Raw genomic sequence first — 27,761 nt, forward strand, 5'->3', positions numbered from 1 at the left:
CGTTTCCTTCATTTCTCTTTCATTTATTTCTGATCTGACCTTTATGATTTTTTTCCTTCTGCTAACTTTGGGGGGTTTTTTGTTCTTCTTTCTCTAATTGCTTTAGGTGTAAGGTTAGGTTGTTTATTTGAGATGTTTCTTGTTTCTTGAGGTAGGATTGTATTGCTATAAACTTCCCTCTTGGAACTGCTTTTGCTGCATCCCATAGGTTTTGGGTTGTTGTGTTTTCATTGTCATTTGTTTCTAGGAATTTTTTGATTTCCTCTTTGATTTCTTCAGTGATCTCTTGGTTATTTAGTAGCATATTGTTTAGCCTCCATGTGTCTGTATTTTTTACAGATGTTTTTCCTGTAATTGATATCTAGTCTTACAGCGTTGTGGTCAGAAAAGATACTTGATACGATTTCAATTTTCTTAAACTTACCAAGGCTTGATTTGTGACCCAAGATATGATCTATCCTGGAGAATCTTCCATGAGCACTTGAAAAGAAAGTGTAATCTGCTGTTTTTGGATGGAATGTCCTATAGATATCAATTAAGTCCATCTTGTTTAATGTATCATTTAAAGCTTGTATTTCCTTATTTATTTTCATTTTGGATGATCTGTCCATTGGTGAAAGTGGGGTGTTAAAGTCCCCTACTATGATTGTGTTACTGTCAATTTCCCCTTTTATGGCTGTTAGCCATTTGCCTTATGTATTGAGGTGCTCCTATGTTGGGTGCATAAATATTTACAATTGTTATATCTTCTTCTTGGATTGATCCCTTGATCATTATGTAGTGTCCTTCTCTGCCTCTTGTAACAGTCTTTATTTTAAAGTCTATTTTGTCTGATATGAGAATTGCTACTCCCACTTTCTTCTGATTTCCATTTGCATGGAATATCTTTTTCCATCCCCTCACTTTCAGTCTGTATGTGTCCCTAGGTCTGAAGTGGGCCTCTTGTAGACAGCATATATACAGGTCTTGTTTTTGTATCCATTCAGCCAGTCTGTGTCTTTTGGTTGGAGCATTTCATCCATTTACATTTAAGGTAGTCATCGATATGTATGTTCCTATTACCATTTTCTTAATTGTTTTGGATTTGTTATTGTAAGTCTTTTCCTTCTCTTGTCCTTCCTGCCTAAAGAAGTTCCTTTAGCATTTGTTGTAGAGCTGGTTTGATGGTGCTGAATTCTCTCAGCTTCTGCTCGTCTGTAAAGGTTTTAATTTCTTGTTGGAATCTGAATGAGATCCTTGCTGGGTAATCTTGGTTGTAGGTTTTTCCCTTTCATCCCTTTAAATATGCCCTGGCACTCCCTCCTGGCTTGCTGAGTTTCTGCTGCAAGGTCAGCTGTTAACCTTATGGGGATTCCCATGTATGTTACTTGTTGCTTTTCCCTTGCTGCTTTAATATTTGTTCTTTGTATTTACTTTTTGATAGTTAGATTAATATGTGTCTTGGCGTGTTTCTCCTTGGATTTATCCTGTATGGCACTCTCTGCACTTCCTGGACTTGATTGACTATTTCCTTACCCATATTAGGGAAGCTTTCAACCATAATCTCTTCAGATATTTTCTCAGTCCCTTTCTTTTTCTCTTCTTCTTCTGGGACCCCTATAATTTGAATGTTGGTGGGTTTTATGTTGTCCCAGAGGTCTCTGAGATTGTCCTCAATTCTTTTCATTCTTTTTTCTTTATTCTGGTCTGCAGTAGTTATTTCCACTATTTTATCTTCCAGGTCACTTATCCGTTCTTCTGCCTCAGTTATTCTGCTATTGATTCCTTCTAGAGAATTTTTAATTTCATTTACTGTGTTGTTCATCATTGCTTGTTTGGTCTTTAGTTCTTCTAGGTCCTTGTTAAACATTTCTTGTATTTTCTCCATTCTATTTCTACGATTTTGGATCATCTTTACTATCATTATTCTGAATTCTTTTTCAGGTAGTCTGCCTATTTCCTCTTCATTTGTTTGGTCTGGTGGGTTTTTACCTTGCTCCTTCAACTGCTGTGTATTTCTCTGTCTTCTCATTTTGCTTAACTTACTGTGTTTGGGGTCTCCATTTCGCAGGCTGCAGGTCCGTAGTTCCTGTTGTTTTTGGTGTCTGCTCCCAGTGGGTAAGGTTGTTCAGTGGGTTATGTAGGCTTCCTGGCGGAGGGGACTAGTGCCTGTGTTCTGGTGGATGAGGTTGGATCTTGTCTTTCTGGTGGGCAGGTCCACGTCTGGTGGTGTGTTTTGGGGTGTCTGTGGCCTTATTATGATTTTAGGCAGCCTCTCTGCTAATGGGTGGGTTTGTGTTCCTGTCTTGGTAGTTGTTTGGCGTAAGGTGTCCAGCACTGTAGCTTGCCGGTCGTTGTGTGGAGCTGGGTCTCAGCATTGAGATGGAGATCTCTGGGAGAGCTTTCGCCATTTGATATTATGTGGGGCCGGGAGGTCTCTGGTGGACCCATGTCCTGAACTCAACTCTCCCACCTTAGAGGCTCAGGCCTGACATCCGGCCAGAGCACCAAGACCATGTCAGCCACATGGCTCAGAAGAAAAGGGAGAGGAAGGAAGGGAGGGAGGAAGAGAGGGAGGGAGGGAGAGAAGGAGGGAGGAAGAAAGGGTAAATACATAAAATAATTAAAATAGAAAACAATTATTAAAAATTTAAAAATTAAAAAGTAATAAAAAAAAAAGAGTGAAAGAAAGAAGAGAGCAACCAAACCAAAAAACAAATCCACCAATGATAAAAGCGTTAAAAACTAAACTAAAAAAAAAGAACAAACAAAAAATCCAGACAGTCACAACCCTAGGACAAATGGCAAAAGCAAAGCTATACAGACAAAATCACACAAGGAAGCATACACATACACACTCACAAAAAGAGAAAAAGGAAAAAAAAAAAATATATATATATATAAAATAAGAAAAGGAAGAGAGCAACCAAATCAATAAACAAATCTACTAATGACAGTAATCTCTAAATACTAAACTAAGATAAACATAAAACCAGAAACAAATTAGATGCAGAAAGCAAACCCCAAGTCTACAGTTGCTGCTGAAGTCCATGGCCTCAATTTTGTGATGATTTGTTGTCTATTCAAGTATTCCAGAGATCCAGGGTACATCAAGTTGATCGTGGAGATTTAATCCGCTGCTCCTGAGGCTGCTGGGAGAAATTTCCCTTTCTCTTCTTTGTTCGCACAGCTCCTGGGGTTTAGCTTTGGATTTGGACCCACCTCTGCATGTAGGTCGCCTGAGGGCGTCTGTTCTTTGCCCAGACAGGACGGGGTTAAAGGAGCAGCTGATTAGGGGGCTCTGGCTCACTCAGGCTGGGGGGAGGGAGGGGTACGGAATGTGGGGCGAGCCTGCGGCGGCAGAGGCCAGCGTGACGTTGCAGCAGCCTGAGGCACGCCGTGTGTTCTCCCCGGGAAGTTGTCCCTGGGTCACGGGACCCTGGCAGTGGCGGGCTGCACAGGCTCCCGGGAGGGGAGGTGTGGACAGTGACCTGTGCTTGCACACAGGCTTCTTGGTGGCGGCAGCAGCAGCCTTAGCGTCTCCTGGCCGTCTCTGGGGTCCGTGCTGATAACCGTGGGTCGCGCCTGTCTCTGGAGCTCCTTTAAGCTTCACTGTTAATCTCCTCTCCTTGCGCACCAGGAAACAAAGAGGCAAGAAAAAGTCTCTTGCCTCTTTGGCAGCTCCAGACTTTTTCCTGGACTCCCTCCCGGCTAGCTGTGGTGCACTAGCCCCTTCAGGCTGTGTTCACGCTGCCAACCCCAGTCCTCTCCCTGGGATCTGACCTCTGAAGCCCGAGCCTCAGCTCCCAGCCCCCACCCCGCCCTGGCAGGTGAGTAGACAAGCCTCTCGGGCTGGAGAGTGCTGCTCGGCACTGATCCTCTGTGCTGGAATCTCTCCGCTTTGCTCTCTGCACCTCTGTTGCTGTGCTCTCCTCTGTGGCTCCGAAGCTTCCCCCCGTCTCCACCAGTGAAGGGTCTTCGTAGTGTGTGAAATTTTTCCTCCTTCACAGCTCCCTCCCAGAGGTGCACGTCTTGTCCCTATTCTTTTGTCTCTGTGTTTTCTTTTTTCTTTTGCCCTACCCAGGTATGTGGGGAGTTTCTTGCCTTTTGGGAAGTCTGAGGTCTTCTGCCAGTGTTCAGTAGTTGTTCTGTAGGAGCTGTTCCACATGTTGATGTATTTCTGATGTATCTGTGGGGAGGAAGGTGATCTCTACGTCTTACTTCTCTGCCATCTTGAAGGCGCCTCCCCCAGCCAATCATATTTTTATAGACTTACATATGATTTTTACTTTGATTATAAAGATTTTCAAAAGTACATAAAATACATAGATTAATATAAAGATTTCTATCATCAAGATTCAAAACGTACTAAGATTTTGTAAATCTTAATTCATTTCTACAGTCACGTATTTTTTTGTTTTCTTAGCTGGACATTTTAAAGCAAAACCCAGACATAATGTCATTTCGTCCATAAATATATCAGTAGTATGCAGATATCTTTGTGCACATGTTCGGCAGGAAACGGGCCAGTGAATATGTAATAAATGCTGAGAGCAGAGAGGCGTGGAGCAGCCATGCTCCAGCTGAGTTTAAGTGAACTATGAGTTTTCCTCATAAGAGAAAAAAATTGAAAAATAGCTCCTAGAAACTTGGAGCCTTTAGTTTTTGCTTTCTTGAGTCACTATCTGAAGCATAATCTCACATATACTCAATAGAATATCAACTTTAATATAGCAAAGGGGCATAAACAACTATAACGTACAACAAATCCAGCTATAGTTGGTCATTCCAACTTTCCTCTCTATATAATTAATAAATAAGTAGACCAAGTATCATTAAAGATAAATTGACTTGACGGATATTTAGAGAACAGTCCACCCAGTAATAACAAAACACATATTATTTTCAAGTGCACGTGGAAAATTCACCAAGATGGACAATACTGTAGACCTGAAAACAAACTCCAACAAATATGAAACTACTGATATCATATAAACCATGTTCTCAGACCACAAAAGAATCCAAGTAGAATATAGAAAGCTATTGGGAAAATGTCCAAATGTTTGGGAATTAAACAATATACTTTCAAATAATCCATAGATCAAAAAAGAAACCCATAGGCCAAAAAACAAGTAACAATACAAATTATTTTGAACTGTATGGCAAGGAAAACAGAACATACCAAAATTTATTGAATGCAGCTAGGACAATGTGTAGAAAGAAATGTAGAGCATTAAGTGTGTATATTGAAAAAAAAGAATGGAATGAAATAAATGATCTAGGCATCTACCTTAAGAAGTTAGAGAGAGAAGAGTAACCAGAGAATCAAAGTAATCAGAGGAAGAAAATAATAAAGAGCAGGAATCAATAAGATAGAAAATGGACAAAATAGAGAAAATGAATGAAACAAACAGCTGTTTCATGAAAGGTATCAATAAAGTTGATAAACCTCTAGCTAGACTAATCGGGGGAAAAAAACCTATTTCCAATATAAGAAATGAGAGAAAGGGCATCATTACAGATGATACCGAGATAAAGGAATATTATGAACAACTTAATGGCAACTAATTTGACAACCTGGATGAAATGAACAAATTCCATAAAAGACATAAACTATGACAGCTCACTCAATAAACAGTAGATACATTAAATAGACCTATATATATATTAAATAAATTAACTTTGTAGTTAACAATCTTCTCCCAAAGACAACTCAAGGTCCATTTGGCTTCCGTTGTTAATTCTAACAAACATTTGAGGAAGAAGCAATGCCAAATTCTACACAAAGAGTTTATAGATTAGGGAACCTGCCCCAATTTTATAAGACCAGTATTACTCTGATACACAAATCAAACAAAAAAATAAAGAAAGCAATACCTAAGGAACATAGACACAAAAATTATTTATAAAATTCTAGCAAATCTAGTTTAGCAATATATAGAAAGGATCATACATCACAAAAATGATGTTTGACTCAGAAATTCAAGGTCGTTGTAACATTCAAAAATCAATAAATTTAATTCATGATATTAATAGGCTAAACATAAAAATGATGCAATCATCACAGATTCAGAAACAGCATTTCACAAAAGATAATTCAAGATAGAAACTATTAGCAAATTAGGAGTAGAATGGACTTTCTTCAACCTGATAAAAGACATCTACAAAAAAGAACTACAGCTAATGGTGAAAAGTGAATGCTTTTCATGCTGAGATCATGAACAAGGTAAGGATTTCCATTCTAATTTCTTCTAGGCAACACTGTACTAGAGGTCCTAGCTGGTGCAATAAGCATGAAAAAGAAGTTAAAAAAAAAATACAGATAGGAAAGCAAGAAGTAAAACTGTCTCTAATCAAAGAAGATACAATCATTTATGCAGAAAATCCTAGTAATCTATACAAGACACCTACAAGAACCAAGTGACTTAGTCTGTCTTACTTATCAAGCTCATCTATTGCATTCTTAAAATCAGTGTATCTTTCAGTTTTAGAATTTCCATTTGATTCTCTTTTAAGACATCTAACTCTTTAGTAATATTATTTATTTGGTAGTTTATTTTCTCAAACATATTAATGTACAGATATTTAAAATCTACAATAACCCTAATATCTGAATCACCTGTGGGCTTGTTTAATTGTCTTTTTAAAAAATAAATTTATTTATTGTTTATTTAAAAAAAAAAAAAGAACTAAGTGACTTAGCAAGATTGCAGAATCTTGCTTACATATAAAAAAAAAAAAAGCCAACTGTCTTTCCAAAGCAATGGATAATAAATGTACACTAAATTTGGGCGGCTTGATGAGGAACAGGACATTTGCATGATTTCAAAGTGCCTTCACACAGGTTGCTTATTAGTTACATCTAACAGGGAAAGCATAATAACTTTATAGTGGAGAAACTGAAAAACATCTTGACCTGGTGATCAAAATTTCTATTATCACAAGGGGTAGATAGATCTCAATGTTCCCTGACGTGAAATCCTGAGAAGGACACAAGAGCAGTTAGGTAGTTTTCTGACTAGGGACGCATAACCTGAATCTTTCCATGAGGAAACATAAGAAAAACTCAAATTGGGGAATATTCTATAAAATAACTGGTCTCTATTCTCCAAATAACATGTCATAAAAGAAAAGGTTGAGGAACTGTTCCAAATTAAGGCAGTCTAAAGAGACAAGACAACTAAATGCAATACACGATCCTAGACCAGATCCAGAACTAGAGAGGGTAAAAAGATGCAAAAACATTATTGGGACAATTTTTGGAAGTGGGTTATGGACGGTAGATTAAATATAAATATTGAATAGATGTTAAATTCCTGAATTTGGTAATTCTACTGCAGTCACGTAAGAGAATATTCTTATTTGTAGGCTATACCTCGTGAAACACTGAAGAGTAAAGAAGTATGACATATGCAAATTACTCTCCAATGGTTCAGCAATATAATATGTGTTTATATATATGTACAGACATATACAAAGATGGATATAATGTGAAAAAATGTTGTAAATTAATGAACCTATTCAAAGGGTATTCAGAAGTTCTCTGTTATGTTTATGCAACTTCTCTGTAAGTTGGAAATTTTTTCAAAACAAAAAAGGATAAAGGAACTTCTCCAAGATTCACAATTCCCAGAATAAGGTTCACCTGTGTCTTCATTTCTTTTTCTCACTTAGTGGAATGTTGATAAAAGTGGGCTTTTCCATGTTTCTATTATTATCCCAATTAATGACATGCGCTTTCTAGATTAAACGTCAACCCATGGAGAGTGCAGGGGCAGATGGGAAGCTGTTGAAAGAACAGAGCCTTACATTTTCTCTTTGTCACTTGAGCAACTTCCTTCATATCTATGAGCCTTAATGTCTTTGTGTGAAAATGGGAATAAGTAATAATAATATACCAACTTCACAGGGATGATGTGAGAATTACAATAAGAAAAAGTATAAATACATAGCTTTAGAAAGTGTATTAAAAAGTACATACATAATGTTCAGGCAATGCTGGGCCTCTGCTTCATGCCCTCAGATACTTTCAATCTCCCTTAAAATCCTCACCATGACCTCCAATGTCTCACCTGATCTGGCCTCTCGTTCTCTGATCTCACCACTCTGCTTCTCCCATTGCATCTAGTCCCTCTGTTCTTAGTGCCATTCTGCAAGCATTCTCTGCCTCAAGGTCTTTGCAGTTCTGTTCGCCTGTCTCGACCACCCTTAGCCCAGACACACACAAGGCTCCTCCCCTCCTCCACTGCAGCTCTCTACTCAAATGACAGATGTCTTATCAGTGAAGCTTTCCCCCTAAAATTACTGACAAAACAGTAAACACACTTAATTCCTATTCTCTGCCTCTTTCCCTGATTTATTTTTCTTTTCAGGGCTTATCACACACAACCCACTATATATGTCCATTTACTAACTGTCTGTGTCCTCTTAAAATGTCAGCTATATGATTGTAAGGACTTTTATTTATTCAGCACTGTATATTTAGCACATAAATAAGTGCTTGGCACATACCACTCAATATTTGTGGAATGAATGAATGAAAAGGAAGTACATCTTGCACATATCTAGTACATGCATAGTCAATGCTTCACAGAAATTATCTTAAGTCCATTTAATTAAAATGTTTTTTTCTCTGTTGACATCTGTCATTATTAAATATCCCCACTGCTTCTAAATGAATTTAAATGCCCTGGATTTCACCGTAGTCTTTGAGATCACTGGCGATTATTTAATATGTAACCAAATCAGGCTTGCAGATCACTGAGTCACAATTTTGAAGAAGGAAAGGAGGGAAAGAAGAAATATTCCTCACACAGACATCTGAATATTTGCTCATTTCTTGCTTAGTGGTTCCACCTAATTATCAAGACAGGGCAACTCCCCAGTAAAGTTTGATTTTCTTTCTTACCCAAGTTACAGATAATTGGCAGCTGTTCACTCACTTCTAAATATAAAATAGCACCCTCACATTTCAAATGCCACATCCTCTTACTCCAGAAAAGCAGAGCACATCTCAAAAATTCAGCGATCGTGTCTGATGGGCAGTGACACCAATAGACGGTCTTCTGTCAACACCCAGGCTGACAAATGACAATATCCCACTGCCACATGGGACCCTCCGAGTCACAGCCAGCTTGTTCCTCACTTGCCACTACCTTCCTGCAGCTGTGGCTTCCAGCCTGCATCACGACCTGCCCTGACAGATCCAGAATGAGGGGTCAGCTGGGCTTGTTCTGTTTCCAGGGCCAGAAAAATCAGACAGGCAGCCAACTCCCCAGGGACTTTCACTGAGTTTGAAAACTACTATTCAATTAAACCATGGACGACCACCAATTTGCAAACATCTGCATTTGCAATCCTTTTGGTGCTGGGATTCACTTTCAGCAGAGATCAAGAGACACATGAACTCCAGAATAGGAAGATGTCATGAGGCATCCTTGGCAAAATCCTCAAGTCAGAAACTCCTGTTATCAATTATTTTTCCTTCTTACAGAGGAATGAGACTAATAAATTATAGCCAGTGCTCTAAAGCATGGTGAGCCCAGGTCTTGGTGCTCATTCCTAAAGTACAGATTACACACTGAACCAACTAAGAATTCACGATACCAGAATTAGTCCTATCCAAAGGGCTTCTTATTTAGAAACTTTCTTCCTTGCTTTTTTAATTGGTATAAACGGATTAAGAAGTATCTTAGTATTCTAAATTACTGAACCTCAAAGTCTCTGTCTCAAGAAATGTAATGGAAAGGGCTAGTATACTCTCTCTACTTGTCACCTAAGTCAACAGAATGATGACAGGGACATTGGTGTAGGATCAGGGCCCCCAGTACTAAGTGAGCCATGTTGGTTCTGGGCCTTATGACTATCCAAGCTATTTAAGATTGTATCCTTCAGGTAGAGGGACAGAAGTAGTGTGGTAGTACATGGCAACTGCTTGGCCATTGGATGTGATAGAGAATAAAATACATCCCAAGTTCTTTACACTTTGTCTATTGAAATCTCAAAATTTCCATTTCACTGCAATTTAAAGATTCAAAGATAAGTTTCAACCAGAAAATGAAGGCAGCCTCAACTTTGAGAGTCCCTAAAACATGAAGTTCCCAGGCCTGCTAAGACTTTTGGTACCAACTCTGAACAGTACCATAAGCTTGAAACATGGATATAATAGAAATGTGAATTCTATCTATAGTTTTCCAGTATGGTTTCCTTGAGCATTAAGAGCTCTAAGTGAGAACACATTAAAAGAAAGGTTTTCCATTCAGTCTTCTTGCTGTGCAATTGCACCTTATTCTTTCACTGGTTTATTTCTTTCTTAAAACTAAATGTGTCATTACAGAAGGATGCACTGTGGTGTTGGAGTAGGTAACTCTAGATTTAAATCCTTAGTCAGTTAATTATCAGTCATATTACCTTAAGAAAGTGACCGATTTTCTCTGAATCTCAGTTTCCTCATCAGTAAGATGACCGATTAAATCCTTCCTCAAGTGGACAGTATATTAGATGAGACAATAGGTTTAACATTTATAGTATAAAAAGTCAAAACAACATTTTGCTCTTAACTTGGTTATGCTGATCACATAGCCCAGAAAAAAATTTCCATTTATTAAAGCCTTGAATTACTGAAATCCATAAACTACCAAAAAATTATAAAACATTCACATGCTGAGATAAGCCACATCCTGATTCTCATTACCAAAGATAGGAATTTCTTGTTTTATTAAAACTGACTCAACCATAACCCAATCAGAACTGCAGACTGTCAAACAATTATACAGCAGTAAAATGAACAACTGCAAGAAATGGATAAATTCCTAGAAATGTACAATCTGCCAAGACTGAATCAGGAAGAAATAGAAGATATGAACAGACTGATGACCAGTAATGAAACTGAATCAGTAATTTAAAAACTCCCAACAAACAAAAGTCCAGGACCAAACAGCTTCACAGGTATGCTCTACAGAACATTTAAAGAAGACTTAACACTTATCCTTCTCTATTAAACTCAAAAAATTAAAGAGGAATAAATGCTTCTGAACTCATTCTATGAGGCCAGTATCGCCATGATACTGAAACCAGACAAAGACACCACAAACAAGAAAATTATAAGCCAATATCACTGATGAACATAGATGCAAAATCCTTGACAAAATATTAGCAAACCAAATTCAATAATACATTAAAAGGATCACACACTACAGTCAAGTGGAATTTATCCCAGGGATTCAAGGATGGTTCAATATCTGCAATTCAATCAACATGCTACACCACATTAACGAATTGAAAAATAAAAATCATACAGTCATCTCAACAGATACAGAAAAAGCTTTTAACAAAATTCAACTTCCATTTATGATAAAAACTCTCAACAAAGTGGATACAAAGGGAAAATACCTCAACGTAATAAAGGCCATATGTGACAAACCCACAGCCAACATCATACTCAGTGGTGAAAAGCTGAAAGCATTTTTATGCTCCACTTTTATTCAACATAGTATTGGAAATCCTAGCCATCACAATCAGATAAGAAGAAGAAAAGGAGTATGAATTGGAAAAGAAAAGGTAAAACTATCATTGTTCACAGAAGACATGATACTACATAGTGAAAATCCTGAAGATGCCACCAAAAAACTATTACAACTAATGAATGCATTCAGTAAAGTTGCAAGATACAAAATTAATATACAGAAATCTGCTGCATGTCTATACTCTAATAACAAACTATCAGAAAGAGAAATTAAAAGTACAATCCCATTTACAATTGCATTAAATAATAAAATACCTAGGAATAAATCTAACCAAAGAGGTTAAAGACTTGTACTCTCAAAACTATAAGACATTGATGAAAGAAACTGAAGATGACACAAGCAAATGGAAAGATATACCATGCTCATGGCTTGGAAGAATTAATATTGTTAAAATGACCAAAGGCAATCCACAGATTCAGAGTAATCCCTGTCAAAATACCAGTGGCATTTTTCACAGAGCTAAAACAAATAATTTTTAAATTTGTATAGAAACATAGAAGACCCTGAATAGCCAAAGCAATCTTGAGAAAGAAGAACAAACTATACTACAGAGTTACAGTGATCAAAGCTACAGTGGCACAAAAACAAACACATAGTCAATGGAATAGAGAGCCCAGAAATGAACCCACGTTTATATGATCAAATATTATATGACAGAGGAGGCAAGAATATACAATGGGGAAAGACAGCCTCTTCCATAAATGGTGTTGGGAAAACTGAACAGCTAAATGCAAAAGGATAAAACTGGACTACTTTCTTACACCATATACAAAAATAGATTCAAAATGGATTAAAGGCTTAAATGTAAGATCTGAAACCATAAAAGCCCTAGAAGAAAACACAAGCAGTACTCTCTTTGACAGCTTAGCAATATATATATATATTTTTTTTTTTTTGATGTGTTTCTTTAGGCAAGAGAAACAAGAGCAAAAATAAACAAATGGGACTATATCAAATTAAAAAGCTTTTGCCCAGCAAAGGAGACTATCAACAAAACAAAAGGCAGCCTACTAAATGGGAGAAGATATTTGCAAATGATATATATGATAAGGGGCTAATATCCAAACTATACAAAGACCTCATACAACTTAACATCAAAAAACAAACAAACAACCTGAGTAAAAATGGACAGAGGATCTGAATAGACATTTTTCCAAAAAAGACATACAGATGGCCAACAGACACATGACAAGATGCTCAACATCACTAATCATCAGGGAAATGTAACTCAAAACCACAATGAAGTATCATCTCACACCTGTCAGGATAGCTATCGTCAAAAAGAAATAAATAACAAGTATTGGCGAGGATGTGGAGAAAAGGGAACCCATGTGCACTGTTGGTGGAAATGTAAATTGTTATAGCCGTTGTGGAAAACAGTGTGGAGTTTCCTCAAAAAATTAAAAATAGAACTGCCATCTGATTCAGCAATTTTACTTCTGTGTATTTACTCCAAGAAAACAAAAACACTAATTCAAAAAGATACATGCACACCAATGTTTATTGCAGCATTAGCTACAGTAGCCAAGAAATGGAAGCAGCTAAGTGTGCACTGATGCATGAAATGGATAAAGAAGATGCAGTATATATATACACTGGAATATTAGCCATAAAAAAAGAAATCTTGCAATTGTGACAACATGGATGGCTTTAGAGGGTATTAGCTAATTGAAATAAGTCAGATGGAGAAAGACAAATACCATAATGATCTCACTTATATGTGGAATCTAAAAAACAAAACAAATGAAAAGACAAAACAAAATGAAAACAGACTCGCAGATACAGAGAACAAATGAACGGCTGTCAGATGGGAGTAAGGTGGGAGGTGGGGCGAAACAGGGGAAGGGGATTAAGAGATATAACCTCCAGTTATAGAGTCATAGGTGTAGAAAACAAACTTACGGTTACCGGGTGGGGAGAGGAGGGGGGAAGGATAAATTGGGAGATTGGGATTGACATATACACACTACTACCTATAAAATAGATAACTAATAAGGACCTACACAGGGAACTCTTCTCAATACTCTGTAATGACCTATATGGGAAAAGAATCTAAAGAATAGATATATGTATATGTACAACTGATTCACTTTGCTGTACAGTAGAAACTAACAACACTTTAAATCAACTATACTCCAATAAAAATTTTTTAAAAAGAAAAAGAAAAAATAAAAATGCCACAGGGATATAATGTACAGCATAAGGAATATAGTCAACAATATTGTAGTAACTTTTTTTTTTTTTTTCTGGCCACGCCTCACGGCTTGCAGGATCTTAGTTCCCCGACCAGGGATTGAACCCAGGCCAAGGCAGTGGAAGTGCTGAGTCCTAACCACTGGACTGCCAAGGAATTCCCAACAATGTTGTAGTAACTTTGTATGGTGACAGATGGTTACTAGACTTATCGTGGTAATCATTTCATAATGTATGCAAACGTCAAATCACTGTGTAGTATACCTGAAACTAACATAATATTATATGTCAACTATATTTCAATAAAAATAAGCAAATGCACATACTATAAAGTCAAATGGGAAAAAAAAAATTCCATGCTCTTTTACAGTCAAGCTCACCCTAACTCCCAGCCCCAGACAATCACTGATCAACTTTCTGCAACTATAGATTAACTATGCCTGTTCTAGAATTCTATATAAATGGAATTATACGATATGTACTCTAACGTACCTGGTTTATTATCACTTGATTTAAAATTTTCGAGATTGATCCATGTAGTTGAGTTCACCAGTCATTCATTTCTTTTTATTAATAAGTAGCCTTCCATTGTGTAGATATGGCATAGTTTGTCCATTCACATGCTAATGAACAGCTATCTGGGTTGTTTCCAGATTTTGGCTATGGTTATAAAGCAGCTGTAAAAATTCCTGTACAGGTCTTTTGGCATACATAATGTTTTTCCTTCTCTTGGGTAAATACCTTGGCATGCATTTGTTGGGTCATAGGATAATGCATATTTAACTTTTTAAGAAAGTCTCATTTTCCGCTAGGTCTCACCCACAAAGAGAATGGTTGCCAGTAAGTTGTATATATGTAATAGCAACTGCTATGTCATGTTTTAGGATGAGCAGGAGGGGTACCTGCCTGCACCCCTTTGGGACGGGGGTGCAAGGGGGCTACAAATGCTAGAATGAAGGACAGCTTTTCTGTGAAGTAGAAGCACATATATTAGCAGCGAAATTCTTCCCATTTTTTTCAGTCTCTTTACAGGTGTCCTCTAGTTTTTCCCTGGAAGTAAAATGCCTGTCGCACTTTCTTCATGGGGATGAAGGAAGGAGGAGAGAGGCTGTAGAGAGCCTGTTGATAGCATCATTAGGTAGAGAGACATTTAGTTAATCCCATCTGGCTCCCCCGTCCTCACTGCTAGCCTCCATATTACTGTCTGATTGAGTCTGGAGCCCCTGGGGTTCTCTTTTATGGCAGCACCCACTCATAGATTCTGGGCTGCAGCTTCTTCTCTCTGATCACCCATCTTCTAGGAATTTGTTGAACTTGCATTTCCTGATGGTCCTTCCTTCATTCTCTTCACTCTTGCTGTGTTTGTTATTTTACTGAGGTGTCGGGAGAGAGGAGGAAAATGATTGTCTTTGGTCTGTAGCCCTCACCCAGAAATCAATGGATCTGATTCAGTGCACTACTCTTGTACTAAATTTTGCGACTGAAACTTCCCTAGCCAAGCTCATCAATGACCCTGCTGTTTAATCCAGCGCACACCTTTACGTCTTTTCCTACTCAATCTCTCTGTAACATCTGGATAACCTTGCTCCTTTCTGAAGTGTGCTGTTGACTTCTACAGTACTATTCTCACTTGGTTTTTTCCTGCCCTTCTGGCTGCTGCTTTCAGTCTCATTTCCACACTTCCTGTTCTCTGCCCATAAATGTCGGTGGTTCCTTAAGGTGTCTCTTTAGGTCTTTGTTTTTTCTCACTCTATATATTCTCCCTAAATCTTGTTGCCCAATGTGCTCTTCTAAACCCCATTCTTGCCGTGTTTAAACAGTCCCTTTCCTGAGAAGCCTTCCTCGACCCTCAAGGCTGAGGTAGGTGCCCTGACTAATGTCCCCACAGCACTTAAGAGACTCGTTCAGAACTTCTCATATTGCTTGCTCATGAATCTGTTGCCTCCTCCAACCTTAAGATCTCTCAGAGTCCGAGGCTGTGTTTTTCATCCAGAGCAGCTCACCTGGGATATGGATGGTGATCAATAAATATTTGCTGGACTGAACTGAGACAACAGATATTTTAAAACGCTTTGTGTTGTATACATGTTATTACTAGGAATAACAGTAAAATTTGCACTTTGAAGAAAAAATTTGCCAGAGAAAGATAAACCTCAAGTTAATCAGAGAAAAACAAATTCTTAATTGTGTAACATAAGTTAATGATGTTGTGCAGAAGTTAATGATGCAGTGCAGAAATTAATGACGCACATTTTCATGTGAAAATTATATCCTCTTCATTCCTTGGCACCTCTACAGAGCCAAAACCAATATAGATTTCACCCATCAAAAAAGTCTCATACCCATGTCCACAGCAGTATTATTCATGGGGGCCAGAAAGTGGAAGCAACCCAAGTGTCCATTGATGGATGAATGGATAGACAGGGTGTGCTATATGCATAGAATGAAATATTATTCATCCTTAAAAAGGAAAGAAATTCTGACACATGCAATAACATGGATAAAACATGAGGACATTATGCAAAGTGAAATAAGTCAGTCACAAGAGTACAGGTACTATAGAATTTCGTTTCTATAAGGTACCCTAGAGTAGTCAAAGTCATAGAAACAGAAAGTAGAATGGTGGTTGCCAGGGCTGGTGGGGAGGCAGGGAAGGGGGAGTTGTTATTTAATGGGTGCAGAGTTTCAGTTTTGCAAGATGAAAAGAGTTATGGAGATGGATGGCGAGAGTTGAACGACAATGTGATTGTACTTAACGCCACTGAATTGTACTCTTAAAACGCGTTAAGATGGTACATTTTAAATTATGCGTATTTTACCACAATTACAAATAAAATTAAAAAGTCACACACACACACAAAGGAATTGCAGGCTGTCATATCTGACCTACAAATATAGCCTTCTCTCTGTATCTGGGAGCCAGTTCTTGTGAAAGCAGGACTTCCTCATATGTATTTTATTATTAAAGATAAAACTCCCCTCAGTACTCCAAAAATGTTTATTAAGTTGTTCTTGTTTGAATTTTAACGTGGAGGTCCTACTAAGATGCTCACACAGACTTATGTATCAGAGCTTGCCTGAGAAATGCACCCTACAAGCTCCTTGGGTTCAGGCCTATCTTTCCTGGCTACTGGGGCGGGTCTAACTGTGCTGAGGTAGTAATTGTGTACTCACTGAGTCTGCTTCTAAATTATTTGTTGTTCATTGCTATCTGGATATCTAGCTTTATTTCTGCCTCAAGTCTATTTGAATTATTTCTGTCTATTGGATGCCTAGTCCCCTCTAACAAATGAAAAGTACTGAGAGGTTGGTATTCATCCTCATTTGGTATTGTCTGTCTACAGTTTTGGAGATATCTTAAATGACTAAAGCACCTACTTATCTATAACTTAGGTCTACATTTTACCAAGACTAGGGGCCTATCTCTATTGAACTGTTAAGAGGGTTGCCTGTGGAACATCCTGTACTACTGATATTATTTTTCTTAGCTGTAGAAGAAATTCTAAAATGCCTTGTCCGTAAATGTCTTTCCTGGAAAATATGTCTTTGTGTCTGATTTGATTTGACCTATGAATGAAGTTTTCTGTACTATCATTCTCTGGAGTTTATAAATGAGAAAATCTCCCTTCTCTTTACAAAGAAAAAGTTCTGGGAAATACTCCTCCATGGGTCTCTCTTTTTTTTTTTTTTTAATAAATTTGTAGCATTTTTCTTCTGTAATAAATTTGTAGTTTTTTAAAAAAATAAATTTGTAGCATTTCTTTCTTTCTTTCTTTCTTTTAATAAATTTGTCCATGGGTCTCTAGATGGGACTCAAATATGCCTTACTGGGTAGGCCATGAATGCCAGGCCTTCACCATTCTCCACCTGGGCTCTTTCTCAGGGTGGTGTATGCAGCAAGCAACCTTGAGGTATGAAGTAATATCTTCCTCTGGAACAAAGAGCAAGCCTGGTTACTGCTTGCTATTAAATAGAAGTTCCCCAAGCTCAGTGTTCCTCTCCTGTAATGCACCCCGCTGCATGTGCAGGCACCCATCTTATCCTCCACATGTGTCTGGGGGATTTGGGGCTTAAAGAACTCAGAGAAAATATGCTCACCCTTTGGCTACTGCTCTTTTCCTGAGAGTCTAAAATAGTCTTTTATCTCTGCACCAGGAGTCTTATGTCTTCTGTCAGCATTCATGGAAGAGAGGCAACCTAACTTGTTAGTTTACAAATCAGATAAAATCCAATTAATATTGTTAAAATGAAAATTCTCAACAAACTGATCAATCTCAATCACAATCAGACCAAGCACTTTTGTAGAAATTGACAACTTAATTATAAAATGTATATGTAAATGCAAAGGACCAAAAATACCTAGAACAATCTTGATAAAGAAGAACAAACTTAAATGGACTTCAAGTGTTACTTTAAAGGTGATCCAGACAATGTGATACTGGCACAAAGATAATCAAGAGAACAGAATAGAGAGCTCCGAAATAGACCAAGTCTACATACAATCATTTGACTTGCAAAAGTCTTTTCAACAAACAGGGCTAGAATAAATGGATATCCATATAGTCTAAAAATAATCTTTGGCTAAATACCTTACACCAAATAAAAAATGATTAAGATTGACTGTATACCTAAAATATAAAATCTGAAGCTATAAAACTTATGAAAGGAAATATAAAAGAAAAGGATAAACTGGCCTTCATCAAAATTTAAAACTTCTCAACATGAGACATCATTAGGGAAATAAATAAGCAAGCTACAGACTAGAAGATAACACCCATTAATTACATATGTGATACATATCTGGTATCCTGGATACACAAAGAACAATTCCATAGATAAACAACCAGTTAGTAACAAGCAAATGATTTTAATTCATAATCATGTGAAAAACTGCTTAACATCATTAGGTATCAGGAAAATGTAAATGAAAACCACAATGAGATACAATTACACACCCACCAGAATGAAAAAACAACTTAAAAGACTGAACGACCAAATGCTGGCAAAGATATGGAGCAATCAGAACTCTCACACATTATTGGTGTGAGTGTAAAATGGTACGACTACTTTGGAAAAAATTCTGGCTATTTCTTATAAAACTAAGCATACACTTACTCTATGCCCCAGCAATTTTACTCCTAGATACTGATCCAACAGAAACGAGAAAATATATATGGTAAAAGAATATTCATCATAGCCAAATGCAAATGGTGATCTTCTACAGCTAAAGATATAAAGAAGGAACCACAACAAGATGGTAGGAGGGATGGAGATGTCGTACAGTCAAGACCCATACCCCCAGGTGGGTGACCCATAAACGGGAAGATAATTACATTGCAGAGGTTCTCCCCAAGGAGTGAGTGGCCTGAGCCCCACAATGGGCTCCCCAGCCTGGGGGGTCCCACACCAGGAAGATGAGCCCCTAGAACATTTGGCTTTGAAGGCCAGTGGGGCTTACTTTCGGGAGTTCCAAAAAGCTGTGGGAAACAGACTCTGCTCTCAAAGGGTGAACACAAAATCTCACACACTCTGGGACCCAAGGCAGAAGCAGTAATTTGAAAGGAGCCTGGTTTAGACCCACCCACCGATCTTGGAGAGCCTCCCAGAGAGGCAGGAGGCAAATGGAGCTTACCCTGGGGACACAGACACCGGTAGAAGCCATTTGGGGAGCTCACTGTACCACATGGGCACTGGTGCTGGTAAGTACCATTTTAGAATCCTCCCTCTAGCTTATTAGTGCTGGGACATGGCCCTGCCTACCAGCCTTTCAGCCTCAGTACTGGGATGCCTCAGGCCAAGCAACTAGCCAGGTGAACACGGCTCACCCACCAGCAGACCCACGGCCTTAAGACCCCCTGAGCCCACAGCTGCCCCTGTCCATCAGAGAGGCCAGGACCCAGGGCTGGCTCCACACCCCAGTGCGCTAGCACCAGCCCTGGGACCCCCAGGGCCCTACAGCCAGAGACACTGGGACCCAGCTCTGTCTACCAGTGAGCCGGCAGGAGGCAGCAGTAGGCCCAGGACCTGGTCTTACCCACCATTGGGCGGATACCAGTCCTGGGTTCCCCTGGGCCCCAGCCCCACCTAGCAGCAGGCAGACACCAGCCCCGGGACCACTGAAGCCCTGCAGCCTGCCATACCAGGATTTAGCCTGCCCACCAGCAGGCCAGCACTAGCCTCCAGACTCACAGGGCACTGCAGCCAGCCACCTGGTTCCCCCCAGCAATGAGCCAGCACTAGCTCTGGGGCCCCCTGGGCCTCAGCCTCACCCACCAGCAGGTCGACACCAGCTTTGGGAGCCCCCAGATCCTACAGCCAGCATCCTCATGACCCAGCCCCACCCACCAGCAGCCAGAAATCTTTCAGAGTGCCTTTGAGTCTTTTCTTAAAATACTTCTAGTTATACTTTAATTTACCTCCCTATTGCTAGACATTCGTTGTCCAGAGTCTAAAAATGCTCAGCAAGTGATTCAAAGACAAAAACAGGATGAAATCATTGACGCTCAAACTGAAAATCACATTTCGGCAAACAACTTCATCTTCAAGGAGAATCAACAACGGTGGTGAAGATCTGGACAATCCTTGGTGTCCTTTCCTGCAGCTTTGGATGAAGGAGAACCAAAGCAGGGTTGTGGGGCGGGGTATTAGAATACAAACGTTCTCACGGTCTAGGGAAGGCCAACTGCCCTCTAGACACCACATCAAGTTAAGCACCAGAACCAGTTCTAAATCATTCTATCAATGGATGGCAACTCACATCAGGAAACATGGTGCTGAAAGTCAACCAACCAGGAGATTTGCCTTTGGAAAAGCCAGGGGCTTGGAAGAGACACAAAACTTACCAGCATGAGACTCAAACTTCAGCAAAGCACTGTGGTAGCCCAGAGAAATCAAGACGGACTCCTTCCCCACACAGCAACATTCAGTGTCTCCGTTGAGTGAGCATTTGAAGACACAGACACCATCAGCTATAAAAGGTGGGAAAAAAAGGATTAGAAAAATCCATTTTGAGGACTCTAAAAAGGTTCAGCCATTCCTGCATTTTTGTTTTCAAGGCTCCCCATTTCTATCTCCTTAATATAATGCCTCCTGGGACATATGTGAACATGAGGATGAATGTAACCATGGTCAAAAAAATAATTCTTCGCATATGGCTTAACAAAGGGCTCAAAACTGACTCTTGTCTCTTGTCTTTCTGTCTATCGTTCCATTCCCTATAACATTTTATTCCCCAAATCATTTTGTATCTCTTGACACCATCCCAGGAGAGATCAGGTAATGGTTTTCTGGGTGATTCTTGAGCACCTACTATGTGTCCAAGATATCACAACAAGTCTTCACTGTGTGTATCATCACTGCCAGTGCTCCTAGGTGAATACTAGGAAAAGAGTTTAGGTCCAATATGCTAATAAGTGGCAGAACTGGAATTCAAACCCAGGTATTTGACTCCAACGCACGTTCTTCCTACCACAATGTGCAAGCAGGATAAAGAGGGAGATTCATTCTGCAAGCAGAACCCGTGGTAAGTGGCTATGGTCTCATTAGATTCATCTATAGATAACTGGGAACTAACTCTCAATTCCTCTCTTTACAGGTTAGACAGGGCTTTCACCTTGGGCAGCTGTAGTATGGTAGAAAGAGCAATGAAACTTGCAGTTTTGCTTTCATCTTTGATGTTTACTAACCCTGGAACTTCAATCACCCAATCATTTTGAGCCACATTTCTTCATTATGTAAAATAAAAATACTGATGCTTATTTCACAGGCTTTTTGTGAAGACTGAATAATAAAGGTGAAATAATTTCTAAAATCCTATTAAAACAATAAAGGACTATTATTATTCCTCTCATTATAAAGTAGATCTTAGTTTCTATTCTTAATGTTTTCCTTTCTCCCTTACAAAATTAAATAGAATAATTGTGTTAACTTAAAAACATAATTATATATATATATAAAATTCTACTGTTACACATGAGCATATGCACATTCAAAACAGACACACAGGGTTAAAATGACCAAATATTTTCAAATATTTTCATCCATTATTTCACTCACAAGTGAGTACCTCCTGATGGAAGCATTCACAAATATTTTTCACAAAACATCTTGGCTGGTTAAATAGTGCAGATGTTTTGAAAACATCTTCCTGGCATAAAACATGATTACAGGTTTAGATATTACAACCCAGTCAGTGTCGCAAAGCCATAAGCGTCTCCTTGTGGGGAGGTAGCCATGAATGTAGATACAGAAGAAGAGTTTGGGGTCTTTCAAACAATATGTCTTTTTTGAAATCAAAAGAAATATTTTCTTCAAGAAAGCAGGATTCCTAGCATTTACCAATTATTTCCTTTATGGTTTAGAAGTAGAATAAGAGAGAAGGAAGAAGGAATGAGGATTCTAGGCTTCTACAGTCCCTTGTACATACATGACTATTATAGTCTGTGAGCTCTTTGTGGGCAGGGGCAATTTTACTTTATTTTTGGAATCAATATCTTTTTTCCTCTGAATCAAAACCTAGCCCAGTACCTGGTACTTAATATTTGCTGAATCAGTGAAAGCATTTCTCTATGTATTGACTGCATACCACCACAGAACAGGTAAAAGGCTTTATATTTTACCTGGTTCAATTCTCCATAACCAGATAGGCTCATAAATTTTTGTTTTATTATTGTTCGTTTGTTTTGTTGTAATTTGATTAGAATATAAATTGAATAGCTCCTTTTCCTACTTTTATAAATTGTAAAATGCCTGTCCATGTATCCTCCTTGCTTCATCCTCTTCTAACCCTCTGTTTAAATATGGGTGGAGAATGTCTTTTTAAGTATGCAACAAAATCCAGAAAGTACAGGTAATTACTCAAAACTTTAAAACCTACATATGGCAAAATTTTTTAAATACTTTAAACCAATTTAAAAAGCAATGATAAACTAGGGAAAATATTTTCAACACACTTAACAAAGACTTAATATCCCCAATATATAATCAGCGGTAAAAAATAAGGAGCAATCAACCTACTGAAAATTTAGTAAGAAGGATTAATAGACAACTGGCAACTAGAAAAATGCTGATAACAAAAAAAAAAAGTGAAAAAATAATGACTCTCAGAAATGATCAAAGAAATATATGATAAAACAATGAGATCAAGCTTTTTATGTCTTACTGTTAAGTTTTTAAAAGTATAAAATGACAGTATCAAATGTTGGAGAGGGTGTGAGAAAACAGTGAATGGCAGTTATTCACAATGTAAATTTCTATGCTCCTGGAATACAGTCTGCCCGTATGCTTCAAAATTTAAAACCTATGTACTCTTTGTTAGATATTCTACTCATAATAACATTTTTTCTACAATGTACTTTATCAAGTGTGAATAAATGTATATTCAAGGACATGCATCTTAGAGCTGTTTATTTAGCTATCAGATGTAAAGAGGCCCAGAGCCCATCACTTACATGGCTGCTTAAATCAGGCACCTCCAAGTTAAGGCTGCCGAACAGCATGTGTAATATTACTGCGGCAATTTAACGCTGTGTTTGTCTTTGGAGAAAGCTGTTTTGAAAGATATACATCAAAATGCCATCAGTGGTTTCCTCTGCATGGAGAGATGTGGGAACATTTTTATTTTTCCCCTCATAAAGTTCTGCCTTGTTTGAATTTTCTATGTGACTACTTATTTTTATAATTCAAAAAACCAAGAAAGCTATTTTCATCTGGTAAAAAGCAATCAAACAAAAGACACACTACCACTGCTAATGTAGTTATTAGCATGTTAACTACTAGTGTAACTGCCACATTCTCATTCTTGGTGGGTATTACCATTCCTTTCATTTGTTCATTTATTACATATTAATTGGTACCGCCTTCATTCAATATAATTATTTAGGAATTTCTGCATCCAATATAATCATTATTTTATTTCTCATTTTAAAAATCATTCATGGATGGACTTCCCTGGTGGCGCAGTGAATCCACCCGCCAATGCAGGGGACATGGGTTCGATCCCTGATCCGGGAAGATCCCACATGCCGCAGGGCAACTAAGCCTGCGCACCACAACTACTGACCCTGCGCTCTAGAGCCCGCAAGCCACAACTACTGAGCCCACGTACCGCAACTACTGAAGCCACACACCTAGAGCCCTCAACAAGAGAAGCCACCACAATGAGAAGCCCACGCACCACAACGAAGAGTGGCCCCTGCTCACTGCAACTAGAGAAAGCCCGTACGCAGCAACAAAGACCCAACCCAAAAATAAATAAATAAATAAAAATTAAAATTAAAAAAATCATTCATGGAAATGAATGTTTTATCATGTTTTTTATTTGCTAATCTTATATCTTGTGTTGATTTCCTTTCCTGTCCTTTTACCATGTTAGTACACAAAACAAACATTCTAAATGATTTCTGTCGACTAATATGATCAAGATTAAATTGCAGATATTCTAGGGGAGAGTGTATTAACCAAGAATTGTGTCTTTTTAAATTTAGAGAATTTATATTAGAAAAATGAAGACATACGATAAAAAATTGTTTGAGGAATACATATAAGTCCAAGACCAGGATATACCATTACATTGGTGAAAAGTAAGGATGGTATGGAGATCATTTCCACTGTACACTGAAGTAAGGTACAGGGCATCTATCTTTCTATCAAGTTGTTATTACTTGTAATAATAACAAAATTTGCAGAGCACTCTGACTCCCTTTATAAACATCTCATTTCATCTTTTCAGTGATACGGAAGGCTGGCTGCTTCTGTGTATTCACTATCATTCTGCTTTTGAACTTTGCTTTCATTGACGACCTTCTTTGCTACTTTTTCGAAGGGCAAGGCCTGATCTCTTGGTGGCAGCAGAGTAACAAGCAGAGTAAGTTCATGTGCACAAAATTTAGCGAACTTTAGCAAAGCCCAGAGCCTTGTTTCCTTATTGAGGAAAAGCCACTGTTCTACCAGAGGACTCTCAAAGAAAATCCATAATGATAGTGAATCCAGATGCCTTACTCTATCCTCCACCTCAGCCTATCTGACACAACTTCCAAAGGCACACAAAGAAATCCAGGATCCAACCATTTTACGAGTGCATACAAGTAAACATGGAAAGTGCATACAAGTAAACATGGAACGTGGCACTAGGTAAAGTCAAGAGAATTGTCCTTGTCTCTCTTAAACAGTATTTCTCTACTTTTCCACATATATACCTCCCTCTCCTTTCAGCCCATGCAAATGCAAAATCCAATCTCCACAGGAAAGCTACAACACTAGTTGATCAAGAATATTAGATATCAGGCATGGTCTAGAACAGATATTCTAAAATATATTTTTATACATAAATTCCTAGACCAAAGAGTACTCATGACCTACTAATATGTCATTATGCCAGTTCTTTGCTAAATAAGCCTTTTAATATTTTGCTGTCAAGAACTAGGAAGCTAGTCTATCTAAGGAATGTTTCCTAGACACATAACTAAAAAAAGGACACTACAGGCAGCACCTATAAAGATGGAATAAAGTATATAGACTACTACACAATTATTTTCAACAAATTTAACTACGGAAGATGAGTGTAAAGAAAAAAGGACAGAATTATGGAACTCTAAGAAATCTAATACTAAAATCAGACATCAACGTTGAATAACACAATTTCTTAGGGGATGTGACACAGTAGTAATAAATGATATATTCATAGCTTTTTCCTCTCTTCTACCTGGTAAGGAGAATTCTGTATTTGGAAGATTAGATTCTAGGCTTTTGCTTGCTAGAGTAACGATTGTGAAGAAAAACTGAAAACGGATCGATTGATTCAGGTTGAAAGAGACTAAAAGTTAACAGCAGAAAAGAAATGAAGAGAATGGGAAGATCAGGAGAAGGAAGAAAGGGATCTGGAGGTGGTTCTAGAGTTGAGAACTGGGGTAGCTGCCATATGTGAGAGACAGAGACAGAGAGAGAAAAGGGGCTTTTAAGACATCAGTCTCAGAATAACAATAATGAATACTATCACCACCAACTATGATTACTGAAACAGATGTCTAATTGTTTTGTTGTTTTGGTTTGGCGTTGGTTTGGCTTTGTAAATGTGCACCCCTTCCCCTACGTTTTGTTTTATAATTATGCTAAGTCTACACTGTCAACTCATACAGCCATTACACAGTAGGACTGTTCCTTCTCAGCCTTCATTTAATAACTACTTAATACTCCACACTAGTCCTATGCGGATGCCTCTCTAGTCTTTTTGGTTGTCCAAAGTCATTCTCTAGTGGAACCTTAGGCAGGGCTCGCTGAAACAAATTCTTTAGTAGATTCCTTAGGAAGGGCCATGGGAATGATATTCTCTGATTTCTTGCATGCTAATCACTGTCTATGTCTTTTATATTTTTGAGAGTCAGTTTTTCTGGATATAAAAACACATTTTCTTTCTCTGAAGATCTTTAATGTTACTCCATTTTCTTCTAGCGTATAGCATTACTGTCAAAAGTCTAATGATAATCTGATTTCCTTTCTCATAACAGATAATATGCTAATATTGTCTAGATTCCTAAGGATTTTTTTCTCTTTCTTTATAAGGTCAGTAATTTTTACTAGAAAGTGCTTTATGCTGGGCATTCTAGGCCAATATAATATTTTCAGGTATAAAGTTTATTCTTTCGGTACATGTTTTCAATTATTTCATCAATATTTTCTCAACTGTAATTTTAGTATTTGTTTCTTTGTTCTGATATCTTCTTCAGAGACTCTTATATATATGTTGCATCTTCTTTGCTTATGTTTGCAATTTTCTTTTGAATTCTTATGTGTTTTTATATACTCTCTTACATTTTAAAAAATTTCCATTTTTCTCCTTTATTTGATGTAGTTTTTGTCGCTTCTATTCAGTCTTCATTTCTAAAATCATTATTTTATTTTTGGAAAGACTGGTTCAAGATGGTGGAGTAGAAGGATGTGCACTCACTCCCTCTTGCGAGAGCAACGAAATCACAACTAACTCCTAAACAATCATCGACAGGAAGACACTGGAATTCACCAGATAAGATACCCCACATCCAAAGACAAAAGAGAAGCCACAATGAGACAGTAGGAGGGGTGCAATCACAATAAAATCAAATCCCATAACAGCTGGGTGGGTGACTCACAAACTGGAGAACAATTATACCACAGAAGTCCACTCACTGGAGTGAAGGCTCTGAGCCCCACATGAGGTTTCCCAACCTGGGGGTCCAGCAACAGGAGGAGGAATTCCCAGAGAATCAGACTTTGAAGGCAAGAGGGATTTGACTGCAGGACTTCGACAGCACTGGGGGAAACAGAGACTCCACTCTTGGAGGGCACACACAGAGTAGTGTGCACATCAAGACCCAGGAGAAGGAGCAGTGACCCCAAAGGAGACTGAACCAGACCTACCTGCTAGTGTTGGAGGGTCTCCTGCAGAGACAGAGGATGGCTGTGGCTCACTGCGGGGACAGGGACACTGGCAGTGGAGGTTCTGGGAGGTGTTCCTTGGCATGAGCCCTCCCAGAGTCCGTGATTAGCCCCACCAAAGAGCCTGTAGCCTCCCGTGCTGGGTCACCTCAGGCCAAACAACCAACAAGGAGGGAACTCAGCCCCACGCAACAGCAGACAAGCAGATTAAAGTTTTACTGAGCTCTGCCCACCAGAGCAACACCCAGCTCTACCCACCACCAGTCCCTCCCATCAGGAAGCTTGCACAAGCCTCTTAGATAGCCTCATCCACCAGAGAGCAGACAGCAGAAGCAAGAAGAACTACAATTCTGCAGCCTGGGAAATGAAAACCACATTCACAGAAAGACAAAATGAAAAGGCAGACTGCTATGTACCAGATGAAGGAACAAGATAAAACCCCAGAAAAACAACTAAATGAAGTGGAGATAGGCAACCTTCCAGAAAAAGAAGTCACAATAATGATAGTGAAGATGATCCAGGACCTCGGAAAAAGAATGGAGGCAAAGACGGAGAAGACGCAAGAAATGTTTACCAAAGACCCAGAAGAATTAAAGAACAAACAAACAGAGATGAACAATACAATAACTGAAATGAAAACTACACTAGAAGGAA

General features: G+C 38.5%; 1 protein-coding gene across 1 annotated transcript in view; it reads right to left on the reverse strand.

Moving 5' to 3' along the window:
- The window catches only part of LOC137770945 (histone-arginine methyltransferase CARM1-like), a 257,766-nt gene that overhangs the window by 133,132 nt on the left and 96,873 nt on the right, over positions 1–27,761 (reverse strand). The window contains exon 2 of the mRNA XM_068553985.1: positions 20,540–20,665. Coding sequence (XP_068410086.1) covers positions 20,540–20,665 — 126 coding nt within the window. The remainder of the gene's footprint in view (positions 1–20,539; positions 20,666–27,761) is intronic.

This window comes from Eschrichtius robustus, chromosome 10 (assembly GCF_028021215.1).
Source record: "Eschrichtius robustus isolate mEscRob2 chromosome 10, mEscRob2.pri, whole genome shotgun sequence".
In the NCBI taxonomy this organism is placed as follows: Eukaryota; Metazoa; Chordata; class Mammalia; order Artiodactyla; family Eschrichtiidae; genus Eschrichtius; species Eschrichtius robustus.